The following is a 19,671-nucleotide window of genomic DNA, read 5'->3' as shown; positions in this document are numbered from 1 at the left end:
AGAACATCAACACCTTCAGAAGAGTGTTAGGAATGAATAAAGTAATAACGTCTGTCATATAGTATGGAAATCGTTCACTGCCTCTCTTGGCCGCGCGCCCCCAGAATTCTCTGATCCAGAAAAAGGCCTAACGAAATGCCAGCAGTTAAGCAGGCAATGGGAGGACTTGAACACGGGTCAAAGTAAGAGCGGAGGATGATTTGGGAAAGTCTCACCTTCTTGTTCCCCACAGTTTGGCAATTTCGAACCGGGGTCTCACTCTGCGGAGGAAGGCCGGGCTCTGCCCTCGCCCAGTCCCGGGCGGAACCTGCAGGGCAGGGGGTCTGCCCCGCGGTGCTCCCGGGCAGGGCGCAGCGGCCCCGAGCGCGCACAGTGAGCGCGGAAGCCCGCGGCCGGGCCACGGGACGCCGGCCGAGCGCAGCCACCACGGGGCCCCGCAGGGAGGCGCGCCGCCGCGCCGGCTGTCTCGCTCCGCAGCCCGAGTGAGCGCCGCCGCTCCTGCGCCTCGGAAGGGCAGCGGGCCCCGCCGCCGGCCCCACCCGATGGCGAGGCTGCGGGACTGCCTGCTCCGCCTGACGGTCACGATCCGGTCCCTGCTCTTCTGGTCCCTGGTCTACTGCTACTGCGGGCTGTGCGCCTCCATCTACCTGCTCAAACTTTTGTGGAGCATCGGCAAGGGACCCGCTCAGACCTTCCGGAGGGTCGCCCGGGAACACCCTCCCGCGTGTTTGAACGACCCCTCTTTGGGTACCCACTGCTACGTGCGGATCAAGGTGAAGGCCGGCGCGGCCCGGCGGTATCGGGAGGGAACGTGACCGCCGCGAGAGCAGAGCGCGCGGGGCTGCTCCTTCCATGACGCCCAGCGTCCCTTAGGGTTCCTGGGTCTCGCCAGAGCGCGCGGCGGAGACAGGGAAGATACCAAGGGGAAGCAAGCGGGGCGAGGTGTGGCGGGACTGGGGTCGGGCGCGCGCGCGCGCGCGTGTGTGTGTGTGTGTGTGTGTGTGTGTGTGAGTGAGTGTGTGTGTGTGAGGTGGGGGGGGGAGGGAGTGAGAGGGAGAGAGAGGAACTGAGAATAGGTTATGTGGAGGGTCTCTCATCAGGGTCCTATATATATTACTGTCCCCTCCTGCTCCACCACAGCAACCCAGAATAATTCTGCTCCCTGTAAGGGAAAGCTGTCTCGTGTCACCTTTTTGCCCTTTAGAACTCAGATCAGCTGTAGGGGATTGTTCCTAGGCGCCCTACTGTCTCATGAGGCTGTCTTTGTCCAAATTTTAGAGATTGAAAGAGTAAATAGAGTAAGTCATTGGAAATAGGACTTTTATTCAGAGTAGCGGAATGGAGCGTTCGCAGATGACCTAACCAGTGTGAAACAATAAACAAATGGTATATGTTTGTGGGCAAGAAAGCAGACTTATGAAGTCAGAGACCAAAGGAGTGGAATAAAAAGCAAATGTCAACCATGCATTCAGACTGGAACTGTTCATGCTTGTCCCAAGCCTCCTGGCAGCCCATGGATATTCCATTTCGTGAGGCTCCAGGTGGTGAAGAGATACAGCTTTTCATGATGCACCCTGCAGTCTGACTCACAAGACTTTCAAAACTAGCTTCACATGAGGGGATATTTATGTCACCAAGTGGAGGATTCCTAATAGGAGCTAGAGTGTCCAGCAGCTAGAGTTCAAAAGACCACGGGCACATTTTTCTTACCCTTATTCAGCCTGGGGTTGATATGAGAATAAAAGGAATTAATATATGGGGGGAAAAAACTTTAAAAGACAACAAATAAACAAAAACTTAGAACAGCGCCTAGTACATGGTAAGTGCAATAAAGTATTTGTTCACTAAATCCAATCAAGTGGCCAAGATTCATCACCAATAACAGAAGTTACTGAACTTCTAGAAAGGCATTTTGCAATTGAGGGTAAAGTCAGGTTTGTTATCTGAGGAAGAAAAGCAGTGAGAAAGAATCATCTGGAATTCCTCATAATGCTTTTCCCCTGACTCTGGCCACCCTAAAGAGTTGCCCCAGAGACAGAACCATGGAGTGGAAAAGAACATTGTCCTGCAAGGTAGAAGAAAATGGGGTTCTGCTCACAGCCCTGCTCCCAACCACCTTTATGACCCATGTTCACATCTTTGAACTTCGGTTTCCTAACCTGTCAAAATGATGGGGTTGAATTAATTGACCTTTTAAGATTTCTTCACATCTGAAAACCCCTTTGCTTGGGTTACCTGATATAACACCCAGTCTCTGGGCTCAGCTTTTGGTTCTTGGTTTCTTTCTTCACTTCTTTCTGAGTTTTTGTTTTCTTTTCTTGCTTTTTTCTCCATTTTCCTCTTTTCAGCTTGCCTTATATTTGCTGTATTCCTGTCTCACCCCTATGCTTTTCCTTGGGCAGTCTTGTCTCCCGCATGCAGAGAAAAGTCTTGAGCACTCAGAGCATCCTGCTGTTAGAAATACATTGACATGACATGAGGAGCAGGAGGCAAGGGGAACGGTACATACAACTCTCAACTTAAAATAATAATGTGGGAAGGAGAGAACTAAAAATAAGGAAAGGAGGTGTGAATTATATAACTGATGGCACAGCTCTTGACGGGCAAGCTGAGAAAAGTACATGACTAGGAGGTAAACACGGCAGGAATATAAATTCAGATCAGAATTATTTACATGTCCTGCAGAATTTGAATGAGATGGAATGTGACACATCAGTAAGATGAAAGTCACAAACTGTGACACTGTTCCAGAAGCTTATAACATACAAATTGACCTTGTAAGGAGAACAAGACGGGAAGAGGGAAGGTACTACAAAGAGCAATGTTTAGAAAAGTAAATCTAATTTGCCCTATTAATAAATCATGGGACTTTTTTCCTTTTTGAAATTCAATAATATTTATTTTATTTCTTGATATTAAAAATAATGCAAGTTTTTTCTTTAATGAAATGGAAATACTAAATGCACTTACTTTGACAATCAACACAAGATATCACTAAAATTCCATGCCCTCTATTTTCTACTGCAGGATTCGGGGTTAAGATTTCATTATGTTGCTACTGGTGAAAGAGGCAAACCACTTATGCTGCTGCTTCATGGATTTCCAGAATTCTGGTAAACTTGCCAACCAACTTTTTCATGTGCATTAAGGACTTGTCTTATCACAGTGTCATTGTCTTGTTATGACTTTTCATGGACCTTACTCTATGCCCACTTACCCAGTTATCCTTCCCTATGGTTTTCCTTGTATTCTAAAGGAACGTGCATGGTGCTAGCCTTTTTTTTTTTTTTTTTTTTTTTGAGAACTAAAAGAAGTATGGTTTAGTGTTTCAAATTTCTGAACTAGCTACAAAACAGTTTTTATAGTATTTGCTGCCAGCAAAATACAACATTGGGTAGGAAAAGGAGATTTGAAAGAAACCAAAGGCATAGAGTGCCTGTTTATCTGGAAGCTTCGGGTGAAGCCTGGGTTAAGAGGAAGGTGGAGAGAGAGGAGAGGGCTCATGGAAATTGAGAATGAACTATTTCCCAGCACATAGCAAAAGGCTCATATGAATGCAGGACAAATGAAAGACCTGAATATTTCACATTAGGAAAAAACCTATAACCAAAAATACATAGTTGTTAGTTACCTAGGAGAAAATATTCTGTTCTCCTTTGAACCTGAGTACAGATGAAAACAACATATGATTAAACTTTTAAAAAATGGATATCTTGGGATGCCTGGGTGGCTCAGTCGCTTAAGCGTCTGACTCTTGGTTTCAGCTCAGGTCCTGATCTCACAGTTTGTAGGTTTCAGCCCTGTATCAGGCTCTGCGTTGACAGTGTGGAGTCGGCTTCGGATTCTCTCTCTCTCTCTCTCTCTCTCTCTCCTCTTCTTTCTCTCTCTCAAAAATAAATAAATAAACTTTTTTTTTTTTTTTTTAATGAATATCTTCCTGTGGGGGCGCCTGGGTGGCTCAGTCGGTTGGGTGTCTGACTTTGGTTCAGGTCATGATCTCGTGGTTCATGAGTTAGAGCCTGCTGACAGCTCAGAGCCTGGAGCCTGCTTTGGATTCTGTGTCTCCCTCTCTCTCTCTCTCTCTGCCCCTCCCCCACTCACGCTCAGTCTCTTTCTCTCAAAAATAAATAAAAACATTTTTAAAAATTTGCAAAAATAAATATCTTTTTAACCAATGCTACATATGGTGGTAAAAGAAAACTGGATTTTTGATAACACAGAGCTATGATTTTGAGACAGTTCACAAACCATAAAAAAATGGATGAAAAATCATCATATTCTCTGAGCTGACGGAAAGGGAGAATATATGGTATCTTTTTAAAGGTCTGGGACAATGCCCTGTCCCCAAATTTCTCCCTTATTATCACTCTTAACACCTAGAATTTCACCATTACATATTCTGCACCTCCTTCGCAGTTTTAAAGACTTTGTGTTATCCAAAGTCCTGATTAAAAATGTACGTGGTTCTGAAAGAGGTCTGACCCTAATATACTTCAGTTAACATTTTATCAGTGAAAGAGAGTTTATTAATAAATACATTGAGAATGCCAGCACACTAGGAAGTATTAGGCATTGAAGAAAAGAATGGGGGATGGCAAGACCCCATTTACCTCATCATTTTTCCAGAGCAAAAAGGCTATAGATGTCTTTTTCTGAGATATTCCCTTCACAAAGATTTTCCTCCCCTTGGATTTGCCTACATGAATAAACATAAGTCGTTTTCATGTTAAACTTTTATCTGTTCTTCCATCTGGAGACAACTTAATTAGGTGGTAAACAACCCAGTGCAATTTAAGCATATGTATGTGGACTCGTTTAGTGGAGTGCTTGATATGATTGGCTCACAGTAAGATGTAAGTCTGAAACCTTAGTCAAATCTGCATAAAGTAACATGGGCGGTGAATTCTGGCTTAATCACTTACTTGCTGCAGGATCCTGCACGATCATCTGCAATAATCTAGCAGAGCTGTTGTGAAGATAAAGAAAGGCAAAATATGCAGAAGGCCTTTTACATAGCCCCAGAGAATATTCTGTAAATGTTTCCTTTTCTTCCTTCATTCCCATTCGCTCAATGTGGAGATCCATGTGCCAGCACTAATGTCCTCCATGCATTTATTAATAAAGTCCCTTTTACTGATAAAGTATTAACTAAAGTGCTTTGAGATCATACCTCTTTGAGAGCTAGCTGCATTTTCAATCAGGACTTTGGATGATACAAAATCCTCAATATATTTTTTAATGTTTATTTATTTTTGAGAGACAGAGACAGAGTGTGAGTGGGGGAGGGGCAGAGAGAGAGGGAGACACAGAATATGGAACAGGCTCCAGGCTCTGAGCTGTGAGCACAGAGCCCAATGTGGGGCTCAAACTCGTGAACCAACAAGATCATGACCTAAGCCAAAGCCAGATGCTTAACCAACTGAGCCACCCAGGTGCCATCCCTTTTTTTTTTTAATATTTTTTTTTCAAAATCTTTAAAATTTTAAAGGAGGTGAAGAATATGTGATAGTGGAATTCTAGGTTTAAGAGTGATAGTAAAATAATGGAATATTACTTGGCGATCAAAACAAATGAAATCTTGCCATTGGCAATGATGTGGATGGAGCTAGAGTGTATTATGCTAAGTGAAATAAGTCAGGGAAAGATGAATATCATGATTTCACTAATACATGGAATTTCAGAACCACAACAGATGAACATAAAGGAAGGGAAGGGAAAATAAGATTAAAAAAAGAGAGGGAGACAAACCATAACAGACTCTTAAATACAGAGAACTGAGGGTTGCTGGAGGGGTGTGGGGGAGGATGGGCTAAATAGGTGATGGGCATTGAGTAGGGCACATGTTGGGATGAGCATTGGGTGTTATAAGTAAGTGATGAATCACTACATTCTACTTCTGAAATCATTATTACACTATATATTAACTAACTTGGATTTAATTTTTAAATAAAAGTGATAGTAATGAAGAAATTTGGGGACAGGCCATTGTCCCAGACCTGTAAAAAGATAATTTTCTGATTCTGGCGATGATGATGATGATGATGATGATGATGATGATGACAGTTAACATTTACTGACCATTTATTGTGTGCCAGGCACTCTTCTAAGTGTTTTGTGTAGATCATCTCATTTAAACCTAAGGCACACCTTGTTTTTGAACTTCAGAGCTAACCTCTACTGCTTGTTCTTGGTATATAGGAATGATAATTATCTGATAATATACACTGGTTTTCATCTTTCAAATTTCACACTTTATAGAAACATTCAAGAGGGTGTTAAAAAGTTAGCTAACAATGTTAGAACACCTCACCTTAACATTTTGGATCATCATTCTAAATAAAATTCATGATCTGTTGGGGTAGGGGTTGATATTTAACTTTTTAGAGAGGAAGATTTAAAAGCTATTCTGTCTCTTCACCCCACACCAACCTCAGTAATTGTCCATGTTCTTTATTCTCCTGGAACTTTACTTCTTACATGTGGAACAGTCAACTATTCCTACATAAAATAAAAATAAACCTACAGCCTCTTGAACCATTTGGTAATTGTTTCAAAGAGCAATTAGCACAGACTCTTAAATACAGAGAAATGAGGGTTGCTGGAGGGGTGGGGGGGGGGGATGGGCTAAATAGCAAATAGCAGTGATACGCTTTCAATTTAGGACAGTAGATGCATTCTGTCATATTTTAAGAATGATACTTTTTTGTACATATTTCAGAGCATTATCCCATTATTTACTCTTGATAAGAGTTCTTTTGCAAAAGAGAAATGCCTGGTGGTTCTTGTACATGTCCTCTAATCTTCAGTGAGTGGGACAGCCTAGAAGAGGCCTGGCACTGGCCCCTGGACACCAGTCCCATTTGCACCAGTAAAGTCAAGTCTTGGATGTGTTACTCCAGGAGATTTAAAAACAACAACAATGAACTCCTGATAACTTGGTGACTCAAATAGAGCATATTGAATTTACTGAGCTTTGCCCAGCTGTTAATCTGAAAGCTACCAATTTGTTCAGGGAAAGTCCTAAAGCAACTACAAGGACATTGCTGGAAATCAGACACCTCAGTTTGACTACATCATACCCTAAACCAAGACCTCTATGTTGAGTCTTACTTTGTCTTTCCTTCCAATCAAATTACCACTATTACCTATTAGGAATCTAGTCAATTCCATTCAGTACTCCATTCAGAAAAAAGGCAGATTCAGAGTTTAGGACAAAGCTGTTTTGATTAAGCCACTTCAAGTCTCTCTCTCTTGGCGTTCCCTTCTCTTTTTCCCAAAGCCCCTTCTCTGGCATTTTCATCTTTTTTTTTTTTTTTTTTAAGTTTATTTATTTGAGAAAGACAGAGACAGTGCTAGTCAGGGAGGGGCAGGAAGAGAGAGTGAAAATCCCAAGCAAGCTCCAAGCTGCCAGTGCAGAGTCTGATGCAGGGCTCAAACCCACAAAACCGTGTGATCATGACCTGAGACAAAACCAAGAGTTGGACACTTAACTGACTGAGCCACCCAGACACCCCATGTCTCTATCTTCTTTAAAAGCCCAAAACAGCAAAACAAAAAACTTTGACATTTCAAGCCAATGTAAATTTCCTTTATAAGTGTAAATAGGGATGCGTGGGTGGCTCAATTGGTTAAGTGTCCAACTCTTGATCTCAGCTCAGGTCATGATCCCCCACTTGGCAGCTTGGAGCTTGCTTGGGATTTTCTCTCTCTCTTCCTGCCCCTCCCTGACTAGCACTGTCTCTGTCTCTCTCAAATAAATAAACTTAAAAAAAAAAAAAAAAAAAAGATGAAATGCCAGAGAAGGGGCTTTGGGAAAAAGAGAAGGGAACGCCAAGAGAGAGAGACTTGAAGTGGCTTAATCAAAACAGCTTTGTCCTAAACTCTGAATCTGCCTTTTTTCTGAATGGAGTACTGAATGGAATTGACTAGATTCCTAATAGGTAATAGTGGTAATTTGATTGGAAAGAAAGACAAAGTAAGACTCAACATAGAGGTCTTGGTTTAGGGTATGATGTAGTCAAACCGAGGTGTCTGATTTCCAGTTCTGGGTTTGAGCCCCACATCGGGCTCTGTGCTGACAGCGTAGATCCTGCTTGGGATTCTCTCTCTCCCTCTTTCTCTGTCCCTCCCCAACTTGCTCTTCCTCTCTCACTTTCTTAAAATAAATAAACTTAAAATAATTTTTAAAATAAGTGTAAATATTATTCCTCTATTAATAAAGTTTTGCCTAAATACACATAAAATTATAAGCTTATCTGTAGATCGAGTAGATCAGAATATTTGATACTGTGAAAACAAAATAATCCTAAATTGGCAATGTGTGTCAGAATGATTTTAAACAGAAAAGCACTATACAAATGCAATATATTATCTGTATTTATCATTATTATCTAAGAATAGCTATTAAGAATTGGTGACATTTAATATCAGATGTTACATGGAAACAATAAAAATTCTGGGTGTTCTTTCTTAAAAGCTGAAGGAAACAGGGGCGCCTGGGTGGCGCAGTCGGTTAAGCTCCGACTTCAGCCAGGTCACGATCTCGCGGTCCGTGAGTTCGAGCCCCGCGTCAGGCTCCGGGCTGATGGCTCGGAGCCTGGAGCCTGTTTCCGATTCTGTGTCTCCCTCTCTCTCTGCCCCTCCCCCGTTCATGCTCTGTCTCTCTCTGTCCCAAAAATAAAAATAAAAAACGTTGAAAAAAAAAAAAAAAAAAAAAAAAAAAAAAAAAGCTGAAGGAAACATCAAACAGATACATCTATGAGACTTTTAGCTAAATTATCCCAAAATAAAATTGTCAGAAGATGGTTTTTCTCCCACTCTCTCTCCACCTCAATTTGCATTGCTTTTAAAAATATTTGGAGCTGATGCAGGCAGTTTCTTTGATTTGTCTTCATCACCAGCTGTATGGAATACATTCGTCATTACTCAAGTGCTGAGGCAAGGGAGGGCTCTTCGTACACACAGCTGAGCAGAGGCTGATGACTGTGGCCTTTTTTCTGTTGTGAAGGGGAAAAGGATATTTTACATCTGAATGTGACTAGCCTGGTAAACCAGGAGCCCTCTTATGTCAAGAGTAATCACTAGGAAAGAGGTTGCCTTTTCAAAAGTGTCTTCTGCTATAACCTAAAGGCCCTAGAAAAAAAATGTGGATGAAAATAGCTAGCTTTATTTGTAATATTTTTAGGAGTTACTGATTTTGTAGTATGTTTCATTTCTGTGTCGGGGGTCGTTTTTGTTTTATATCATATGAATGAAATGCCATCAGTCTATCACTGGGGTGATTTCTTTTTCAGTTTAAAGTGTGAATCAAATATGCTTTATTTATGAATTCTGGGAAGATAACTTTTTTTTTTAACTTGCCATTTATTAAGATAGCAGCTGCCCTATTTCTTTTTTTTAAATAAGTGTATTTATTTATTTTGAGAGAGAGAGAAAGAGAGAGAGCGAGCAGGAGAGGGGCAGAGAGAGAGAAATAGAGAATCCCAAGCAGGCTCCACGCTGTCAGCACAGACCGGGATGTGGGCCTTGAACTCATGAACTGTGAGATCATGACCTGAGCCGAAACCAAGAGTCAGAGGCTTAACTGACTGAGCCACACAGGTGGCCCACCAGATGCCCTATTTCTTAGAAATGTTTAAGACATTGTTTGGTTCTGCTCATGGATAACAGCAATAGTTGAATTTATTTGTAAGGCAGTTTAAATTATTAAGAGAATGAAATACACAGGTATTATGTTTGCAGAATCTCTAATGAAATTTTAAATGCAAAATATTGCAGTATTCTACACATTACTTTGAGTCAGATTTCTGCCTTGAAATCTCTAATTAAATAAATTTTGGGGGGTGTCTGGGTGGCTTAGTCAGTTAAGTGTTCAACAGTGGTCTCATGGTTCATGAGTTCGAGCCCCGCATCAGGCTTTCTGCTGTCAGCGTGGAGCCTGTTTTGGATCCTCTGTCCCGCACACACCACCCCCGCCCCCCCAGCCCCCGCTTGTGTTCTCTTTCTCAAAAATAAATATTTAAAAAAATTCTTTTTTTTAATGTTTATTTTTGAGAGAGTGTGTGAGCAGGGGAGGGGCAGAGAGAGAGAGAGAATCTGAAGCAGGTTTGGCACTGTCAGCTCAAAGCCCAATGTGGGGCTTGAACCCACGAACTTTGAGATCATGACTTGAGCCAAAGTCAGATGCTCAACTGACTGAGCCACCCAGGTGCCCCAACTAATTAAATGAATTCTAAATGAAGACACAGATACTTATTCAAACAATGCACATTTTCATGGACACTGAATAGAAATTTCCCAGCAGGAGCTTGGGAACTTTAGTTGTCATTGTCTCACGGTTCAAGCTTTATTGAACAACTGGTATTTCTAGCACTGTCGGGGCTTTCATTCGTTAGTTGTTTCACTTATTCAACACATCTTTACTGAGTGCCTACACTAAATATTCTGAGAGCTGAGGGAGCTCCCAATTGTGTGGAAGCACCAGACACCCCCGGTTCATTATAACACACAGGCCCAGTATGCTGAAAAGTGTATGTACAAGTGGGATAGTGTGAAGGGGCACCCTACCCGCCTGTAAAGGTGGGGGGCCTGGGAAGTCTCCTGGAAGTGGACATGCTCAGCGTAAGGAGTTCAGTGAAGGGGAAGAGCAAGGATTGTGAGGAGGAGGGGAATGGTGGAGAAGGATGATGTTTCAGACAAAGGAAATCAGGTGAACAAAGTCAAAAGCAAAACGCAACACCGCGTTTATTCACTGCAAGTGCCTTACCAGTAAGGGCAGTGTACCGTGGACTCAGGCCAGACTACCAGGGTTTGAATCCTGGCTCTGCTATTTGCTAATTCTGTGACCTTTGGGAACACAGTTAACCTCTCTGTGTTTTTGTTTCTTTAGCTCTAACGTGGTAATACCTACTTCATAGTTTCGCTTTGAAGATCAACATCACTGTATGTGAAACACTTAGAATTGTGCCTGGCATGTAGTAAGAATGATATAAATGCGAGCTCTTTTTGTTAGCTAGCGAACGACAAAGACTATAAAGTAACCAGGCTGGCAGATTGGGCAGTAGTCAAACCTTACAGGTTTTTGTCTGCCGAAATGACGAGCTTGGGCTGCATGTTATGAGTATGGGTATACCTTGTTTTATAGTGCTTCACAGCTACCATGGTTTTTACAAATTGAAGGTTTGTGGCAACCCTGTGTCGTGCAAGTCAGTTAGAGTCACTTTTCCAAAAGCATTTTCTCACTTTGTGTCTCTGTATCACATTTTGGTAATTCTTGCAATATTTCAAACTTTTTCATTGTTATAATCATATTTGTTATGGTGTTCGGTGATCAGTGACTTCTGATGTTACTACTGTGATTGTCTTGGAAGAGCTACAAACCACACCCACATGAGATGGTGAACTTGATACATGTGGTATGTGTTCTGGCTACTTTACCAGTAAGCCACTCCCCCATCTTCCTCCCTCTCCTTGGGTCTCTCTTTTCTGAGACACAACAATATTGAAATGAGGCCAATTAACAACCCTACAAAGGCCTCTAAGTGTTCAAGCGAAGGGAACAGTGGCACATCTCTCACTTTAAATCAAAAGCCAGAAATGATTAAGCTTAGTGAGGAAGGCATGTCATGAGCCAAAATAGGCCAAAAGGTAGGCCTCTTGTGCCAGTTAGCCAAGCTGTGAATACTATGAAAAAGTTCTTGAAATTAAAAGTGCTACTCCAGTGAGCACACAAATGATAAGAAAGCAAAACAGCCTTGTTTTCGGTACGGAGAAAGTTGTAGTGGTCTGGATGGAAGATCAAACCAGCCACAGCATTCCCTTCATTCAAAGCCTAATTCAAAGCAAGGCCCCAATTCTCTTCAATTCCTTGAAGAATGAGAGAGGTGAGGAAGCTGCAGAAGAAAAGTTTGAAGCTAGCAGAGTTTGGTTCATGAGGTTTAAGGAAAGAAGTCATTTCCGTAACAGAAAAGTTCAAGGTAAAGTAGCAAGTGCTGATGTAGAAGCTGCAGCAAGTTATTGAGAAGATTCAGCTCAGATAATTCATGAATGTGGCTACAATAAACAATAGGTTTTCTATGCAGACAGGTAGCCTTCTATTGGTAGAAGATGCCATCTAGGACTTTCTTAGCTAGAGAGAAAAGTCAATGCCTGGCTTCAAAGCTTCAAAGGATAGGCTGACTCTCTTGTTTCTAATATAGCTGGTGACTTAAGAAGTTTAAACCAATGCCCATTGATGATTCTGAAAATCCTATGACCCTTAAGAATTGTAAATCCACTCTGTTTTCTATAAATGGAACAACAAAGTCTGGATAACAGCACATCTGTTTACAACACAGTTTACTGAATATTTTAAACCCACTGTTGAGACCTATTGCTCAGAAAAAAAGGATTTCTTTCAAAATATTACTACTCATTGACAATGCACCAGGAGTCACCCAGGAGTTCTGATGGAGATGTACAACCAGATTAATGTTGTTTGTATGCCTGCTAACACAATATCCATTGTGCTTCCCATGGATCAGGAAGTTACTTAGACTTTGAAGTCTTATTATTTAAGAAATACATTTCATATGGCTATAGTTGCCATAGATAGTGATTCCTCTGATGGGTCTGGGCAAAGTCCATTGAAAACCTTCTGGAATAGTCCCATTCTAGATGCCATTAAAAACATTCATGATTCATGGGAAGAGGTCAAAATGTCAACATGAGCAGGAGTGGAAGAAATTGATTCCCACCCTCATGGATCACTTGGAGGGGCTCAGGACTTCAATGGAGGAAGTAACAGGTGTGGTGGAAACAGCAAGAGAACTAGAATGGGAAGTGGAGCCTGAACATGTGACTGAATGGCTGAAATCTCATGATAAAACTTTCATGGATGAGAAATTTCTTCTTATGGATGAGCATAGGCAGTGGTTTCTTGAGATGGAATCTACTCCTGGTGAAGATGCTGTGAAGATTGTTGAAATGACAATAGAGGATTTAGAATATCACATCAACTTAGTTGATAAAGCAGGCAGGGTTTGAGAAGACTGACTCCAATTTGGAAAGAAGTTCTACTGTGTATAAAATGCTATCAAACAGCATCCCATGCTACAGAGTAATCATTTGTGAAGAGTCAATTGATATGTCAAACGTCACTGCTGTCTTCTTGTAAGAAATTGCCACAGCCACCCCAGCCTTCAGCAACCACCACCCTGATAAGTCAGCAGCCATCAATATTGAGGTAAGACCCTCCAGCAAAAAGATTACAACTCACTGAAAATTGAGATGATGGGTAGCACATTTTTAGCAATAACGTATTTTTTCTTTTTCTTTTTCTTTTTGTTTAATTTTAATAACACTTTTAATTTTAATTCCAGTGTAGTTAACACACTGTGTTAGTTCCAGGTGTACAATATAGTGATTCAACAGTTATATACAAGCAATTCTTGCTTTTATTCTTTTTTTAATGTTTATTTATTTTTAATAGAGACAGAGAGAAGGGGAGGGGCAGAGAGAGAAGGAGAGAGAGAGACAGAGAAGTGGGGGGAATCCCCAGCAGGCTCCAAGCTGTCAGTGCAGAGCCCAACGCGGGGCTTGATCCCACAAACCATGAGATCATGACCAGAGTCGAAGTCAGATGCTAAACTGACTGAGCCACCCAGGTGACCCACAAATAATACTTTTTAAATTAAGGTATATACATTGTTTCTTAGGCATAACTCTATTGCACACTTAACAGACTACAATGTAAACATAACTTTTATATGCACTGGGAAACCAAAAATTCATTTAACTTACTTTATTGTGATATTTTGCTTTATTGTAGTGGTCTGGAACCAAACCCACAGTATGTCTGATATATACATGTAATAGGGATTCAAGAAAAGATGTTAAATAGGGAAATTACATGGCAGAGTTTGTTTTTACAACCTCCCTCTGGTTTTGTAGAAGATAGAGCTAAGGGGAATGAAATACAGGTAGATCAATCGATAGGTTGCTGCATTAATGGAAGCCTGAATTAAGGTAATGATAGTAGGGATGGATGGGAAAAGTGATTAAATAAATATTTAAAAGGTTAAATCTGCAGAACTTTATTGATTGGGAATGAGATAATCCCTAAAGAGGGAAGAGTTGGGCCTCAGTTACAAAGACATAAAAAAAAATCAATTGAAAATTTTAAGTAAGGCTAATGAGAAAAATAATATCATATGTGTTGACAAATGAGTATCTTTAAGGAAACAAACTGCTTTATTTGTTACAGCCCAGAGACACAATTAATAGCATTGCTATGACCTCACTAAGAAACACACTTTTTATTATTTTAACATTTTCAAATCTGTCTTAATTGGTAATGCTTTTGTAGATTTTCACAAATCATAGATATTCTAATAACAGATCATAGATTCTGTATCCATGTCTGACACTCTTCCTGATGACCTGTTGATGTAAAATACATAATTTGTTTCATTGATCTTACTGCTTTGTGTCCCTTGACATTGAAGTCTCTCTCACTATTAGTTTATAATCTCAGATCCCTGTATACACTTGCCTATTGCACTCCAAAAATCTTTTCTCGCAGTTGGCTTGTGTCAGATAATTCTACACTCTTTCCATGAACAGATATGCATGCAGATCCATTTTTTAAATGCATATTTGAAATTCCACAACATGTGAGTCACTTTGAAAAATTCATGTCTTTTTTTTTTTTATCTGTTTGTTATTCAAATGATTTTGCTTATTTGAAGAAAATCTCACTGACCAGGGTGCCTTGGCTGGCTCAGTTGGTAGAGCATGCAACTCTTGAATCTCAGGGTCGTAAGTATGAGCCCCACATTGGGTATGGAGATTACACAAAAATAAAATCTGAAAGAAAGAGAGAGAGAGAGAGAGAGAGAGAGAGAGAGAGAGAGAGAGAGAAAAGAAAGAAAGAAAGAAAGAAAGAGAAAGGAAGGGAAAGAAAGAAAGAACAAAAGAAAACAAAAGAAAGAAAAGAAAAGAAAATCTCACAGATCTCTATATTTCATTCAATAATGCAGTTCCATGACCCAGCAAAGGGGGGTTACCTGGCCCTGCAGAGGCCTCCAGGACCTGGGAAGAGCACTCTGGCCATTCTAATTGGTCAGTGCCGGTGCCATTTTGGCTGTTAAATGGTTTTTTTGTTTTGTTTTGTCCTTAAAGTTTATTTATTTTGAGAAAGAGAGACAGTGCTCATGCACACAACCAGGGGAGGGGCAGAGAGAGAGAGAGAGAGAGAGAGAGAGAGAGAGAGAGAGAGAGAATGAATCCCAAGCAGGCTCCCTGCTCTCAGCATAGAGTCTGTCGCAGGGCTCGATTCCACAAACCGTGAGATCATGACTTGAGCCGAAACCAAGAGTCAAATGCTTAACTGACTGAGCCACCCAGGTGCCCCTGTTAAATGTTTTTAATATCACACTTGTTTGTACTCATTCAGGATCTTCTCCACAGAAGAGTTTGGTTTTAGCAAACAAAGGTTTATCTCAAGCAGCTGTTCTATTGGATTCTTTTAGTGATAATCTTTTTTAAAAATCTTCAGACTTTTTCATCTATAAGTAAATTATGATTACCAAAATGTGGATCCATATTTACAGTGGAGTAAAGTGAATAAAATCTACTTTTTAGGGAAATATATCTTCATCTCATAAATGTTTTTTTTTTAATGAATTACATGGTCCTGCAATACAGAAGCATTTGTAAGTACAGATTCCCTGATAGTTGTCAGCATTATTTAAGAAAAGCTTAGAAATTGATTTCTTGAGTACATATGGAAGTATATTGGTTTTAGGGGCACCTGGGTGACTCAGTCAGTTAAGCGTCTGACTTCAGCTCAGGTTATGATCTTGCAGTCCGTGAGTTCGAGCCCCGTGTCTGTCTCTGTGCTGACCGCTGGCATCCTGGAGCCTGCTTCAATTCTGTATCTCCCTCTCTCTGCCCCTCCTCCACTTGCACTCTCTCTCTCTCTCAAAAATAAACATTAATTTTTTTTAAAAAGAAGTATATTGGTTTTAATATCAGATATTTTGTAGTTTCTATAAATATTGGCCCTTTGTTATATCCCACTGGATCTGGTAAAAAAAAAAAAAAAAAAACAATAAATTTTAATAAAAAACAGCAATGTGCCCTTCTCAAACATGTCCCTTCCTCTGGCTCACACACAGCTATATAACCTTTCTTTTATTTTTTTTAATGTTTATTCTTGAGAGAGAGAATGAGCAGGGAGGAAGGGCAGAAGAGGGAGACACAGAGTCTGAAACAGGCTCCAAGCTCTGAGGTGTCCGCACAGAGCCCGATTCAGGGGTTCAAACTCATGAATCATGAGATCATGACCTGAGCCCAAGTCAGACGCTTAACCAACTGAGCCACCCAGGTGCCCCTACATAACCTTTCTTAATATAAAAAGTTTCTTACAGTTGTCCACTTAGAAAAGCTGTAATGTAACTCTTTGGATTAGTTACTGCGGTATTCTTAATGTTTCTTGTTTCCTGCAGGTATTCTTGGCGTCACCAACTAAGGGAATTTAAAAGTGAATATCGAGTTGTAGCACTTGATCTGAGAGGCTATGGAGAAACAGATGCTCCCGTTCATCGAGAGAATTATAAATTGGACTGTCTAATTACAGATGTAAAGGATATTTTAGACTCTTTAGGTAGGTCAGTTAAAAAAAAACACAGTATTAATCCTTTTTAAGGGACTAACAGTCAACAAACTGAATTGGTAACCTCATTTCTTGGGAGGAAGCCTTTTCCATTTACCTGAGCTGTTGTCTGGATCCTGTCACCATGGTTTCGAGTGTACAGCTGAAAATATTTATAGAGGAAAATGAACATAATACTATTATTTCAATATGGAATGACTATTCAGTCCACCAGCCAAGAATAACTTTAAAATTTGTTTTTAAAAATAGATCTAATGTATGCAATTTATTATTTTCAGAACTAATTATTAGAAATTTGATACTTGTACTCAGAAAATTTATTTCTTCAGAACCCACATCTAACTACTCATTTAAAAATGTTATAAGATACAGAAGCACTTGCACTGTCTTTCTTGTATTGATTAGCTAGTGCCACAATATTACTGTGTAACAAACATCCCAAACGCAGTGGCATATAGCCGTAGGCATTTATTCATATTCTTATGGATATACAAGTCAAGTGTAGGCTGGACCCCTGGGTCTTTGCCTCAAGTTACAGGTCTTGCTGGGACTGGCTTCTCCCTCTGAGTTAGACTGGAGCCCAAGCTAAAGGGGAGTAGCTACCTGGTGGTAGCTCTTTCTCTTCTCCTGGCAATGGCAGAAATGGCAAGAGGATGAGCCCAGCTGCGGAAGCATATTTCAAGTTTCTGCTTGCAGCTTATTGGTCAAAGCAAATCATATGGCTGAGCGCAAAGTCAAGTCATATGCCCACCATACCACAGCAAATCACACGGCTAAGTCTCATATCAAAGGGGTCATAAGGTATACTCCTTTTATGGCAGTGGGGAGAGAGGAGGAGTAAATACTTTTTAACAATAATTGAATCTGCTACACCTCTTTTGACTAAAATCCAGCTGCTACCATGGTATGTTAATGGAGCCAATATAGTGAGAAAGCCATTAAATCAAATTAAAGCTCTTTCTACAGTAATCTAATGAGAGCATAGGTCAGGCCAATATTCTAAGAAGAAAAAAAAAATGAATGAGGTCTGGGGGTGTCAATGCAGTGTTGTCATTTAGTCTGATTACAATAAAATAGACTCAAAGACATTGATTTCTGACAGCCATATTTCATTCATCTTTTGTGATGATTCAGAGTTGGCCTAAATTCATCTTCATGCAATTTTCTAGGCAAATCAATGACATAATCTTGCTTATGACCGAATTATGTGTAATCTTTACCATGGTTTCCCAAACTCAGTTTCGTGGGACAAGAGCTGGGCTAGCTGTTTCTGATTTTTTTTTCATATAGATTCCTGGGAGAGATTCTAAATCTGTAGGTCTAGAATGGAGGTTGGACATCTAAGTTTTCTAAAAAGTTACTTAGGTGGTTCGTACATACAGGTTTTGGAAACACCAAACTCAGTATCTGCACTAAGTGCCTAATTACAGTCGGGTTATGGGAAGATTATTTTCAGAAGTGTACCCATTTTACATGAGGTAATAATGCATCCACCTATTTCTTTTCAAAGATGTCAACATTTTTTTCTCCGTTACAGGATATAGCAAATGTGTTCTTATTGGCCACGACTGGGGGGGAATGATTGCTTGGCTAATTGCCATCTGTTTTCCCGAAATGGTGATGAAGCTTATTGTTATTAACTTCCCTCATCCAAATGTATTTACAGGTGAGTTTAAATTTTCATTAAAACATCTTTGTTAATGTGACAATTCACTATTGTCACTGACACTTTGGATTAAAAACAGCAAAATTTGAATATCAGTATTTTTTTCATTAAATGACTAAAATATGGTATTAGCACATGACAATGTCAGATACCTTGGCTTTAAATATTCTTCAAGAGCCTGATAAATTGTAGCTTCATATTTGCTAGCATAATTTTATTTTAATTTTTTGAAGGACATTTTACTGCTAACTTGGAGAGGGATAAAGGGAAAAATGCAGTGACACTATTTTGACAGTAATGAATCTTGACAACCTAGACGTAAATTCTCCTCTTGCCTGACTGCTTGGGCTATCAGGAATGACAGCATTCTTTAAAGCTGCAGTTCTCAAATTTTTGGTTTCAGGACTCCTTTATACTGTTAAAAATTATTAAAGACCCATTTAGTTTGTGTTTATATGGGTTACATATATAAATATTTACTATATTAGAAATTAAAAATGGGAAAAAATTTAAAATTCTTTATTAACTCATTAAAAAATAATAAATTCAGTAACTGTTAACATAAATAACATTTTAATGAAAACTAACTACATCTTCCAAAACACAATTTTAGTGAGAAGAATGTCATTGCTTTACATTTTTGCAAACCTCTTTAATTTTTGGCTTAATAGAAGACAGCTGGATTCTCACATCTGCTTCTACATTCAATCTGTTGCAATATGTTGTTTTAATTGAAGTATATGAAGAAATCTGGCCTCACAGATTTGTAATTGGAAAAGGGACGAGTATTTTGATAGCCTTTTCAGATAACTGTGGATTTTCTTCTTTAATACTACACCAAACCCAAAAATTGGTGATTTCTTAAAGGTTAGTAACAATGTAGAATCCAATGTCACATTAATGAGATTTTCGTACTGTTACATTAAAATCCATTAGTCTCTTTAGCACTTTGAATGGATTTTTTTACCCATGCATGATTTTGCATCATCATGCAGTGGACGATATTGGTTCATTGAGTTATGCAGATCTTCCATAAGTTGACGTATTTTGTAATATTATACCAAAGAACCCACATTCATTAATATCACCCCAATTTCATCAAAAAGTCATTGAGTATTGCAAAGCTGTCATGCTCAAAGTAGCAAATAAATGCTTCCAAACTTCTAATTTTCATTTGAAAGCTTGAATTTGGTCATTGGCAACAAATACTGTTGATTGTTTTCCTTCAAGTGACAGGCTCACTTCATTCATTTTCAAGAGACTGTCAGATACTGAAGTCTGACTGATGATAATTTGTTAGTCATCCATTCATGTAAAAATGGTATTCCATAAAAAATGCAGCTAATTCAAC

At 39.9% G+C, this 19,671-nt stretch overlaps 1 protein-coding gene across 1 annotated transcript in view; it reads left to right on the top strand.

Moving 5' to 3' along the window:
* Positions 1-463: 463 nt before the first annotated feature.
* EPHX4 (epoxide hydrolase 4) overlaps positions 464-19,671 on the top strand; it is a 47,040-nt gene continuing 27,832 nt past the window's right edge. The window contains exons 1-4 of the mRNA XM_049618464.1: positions 464-773; positions 3,028-3,113; positions 16,488-16,645; positions 18,192-18,320. Coding sequence (XP_049474421.1) covers positions 543-773; positions 3,028-3,113; positions 16,488-16,645; positions 18,192-18,320 — 604 coding nt within the window. The 5' untranslated portion in view covers positions 464-542. The remainder of the gene's footprint in view (positions 774-3,027; positions 3,114-16,487; positions 16,646-18,191; positions 18,321-19,671) is intronic.

The sequence above is a fragment of the Panthera uncia genome (assembly GCF_023721935.1).
Source record: "Panthera uncia isolate 11264 chromosome C1 unlocalized genomic scaffold, Puncia_PCG_1.0 HiC_scaffold_4, whole genome shotgun sequence".
In the NCBI taxonomy this organism is placed as follows: Eukaryota; Metazoa; Chordata; class Mammalia; order Carnivora; family Felidae; genus Panthera; species Panthera uncia.
Note: the sequence above shows the minus strand (reverse complement) of the source record. Positions and strands in the feature narration are given on the sequence as shown.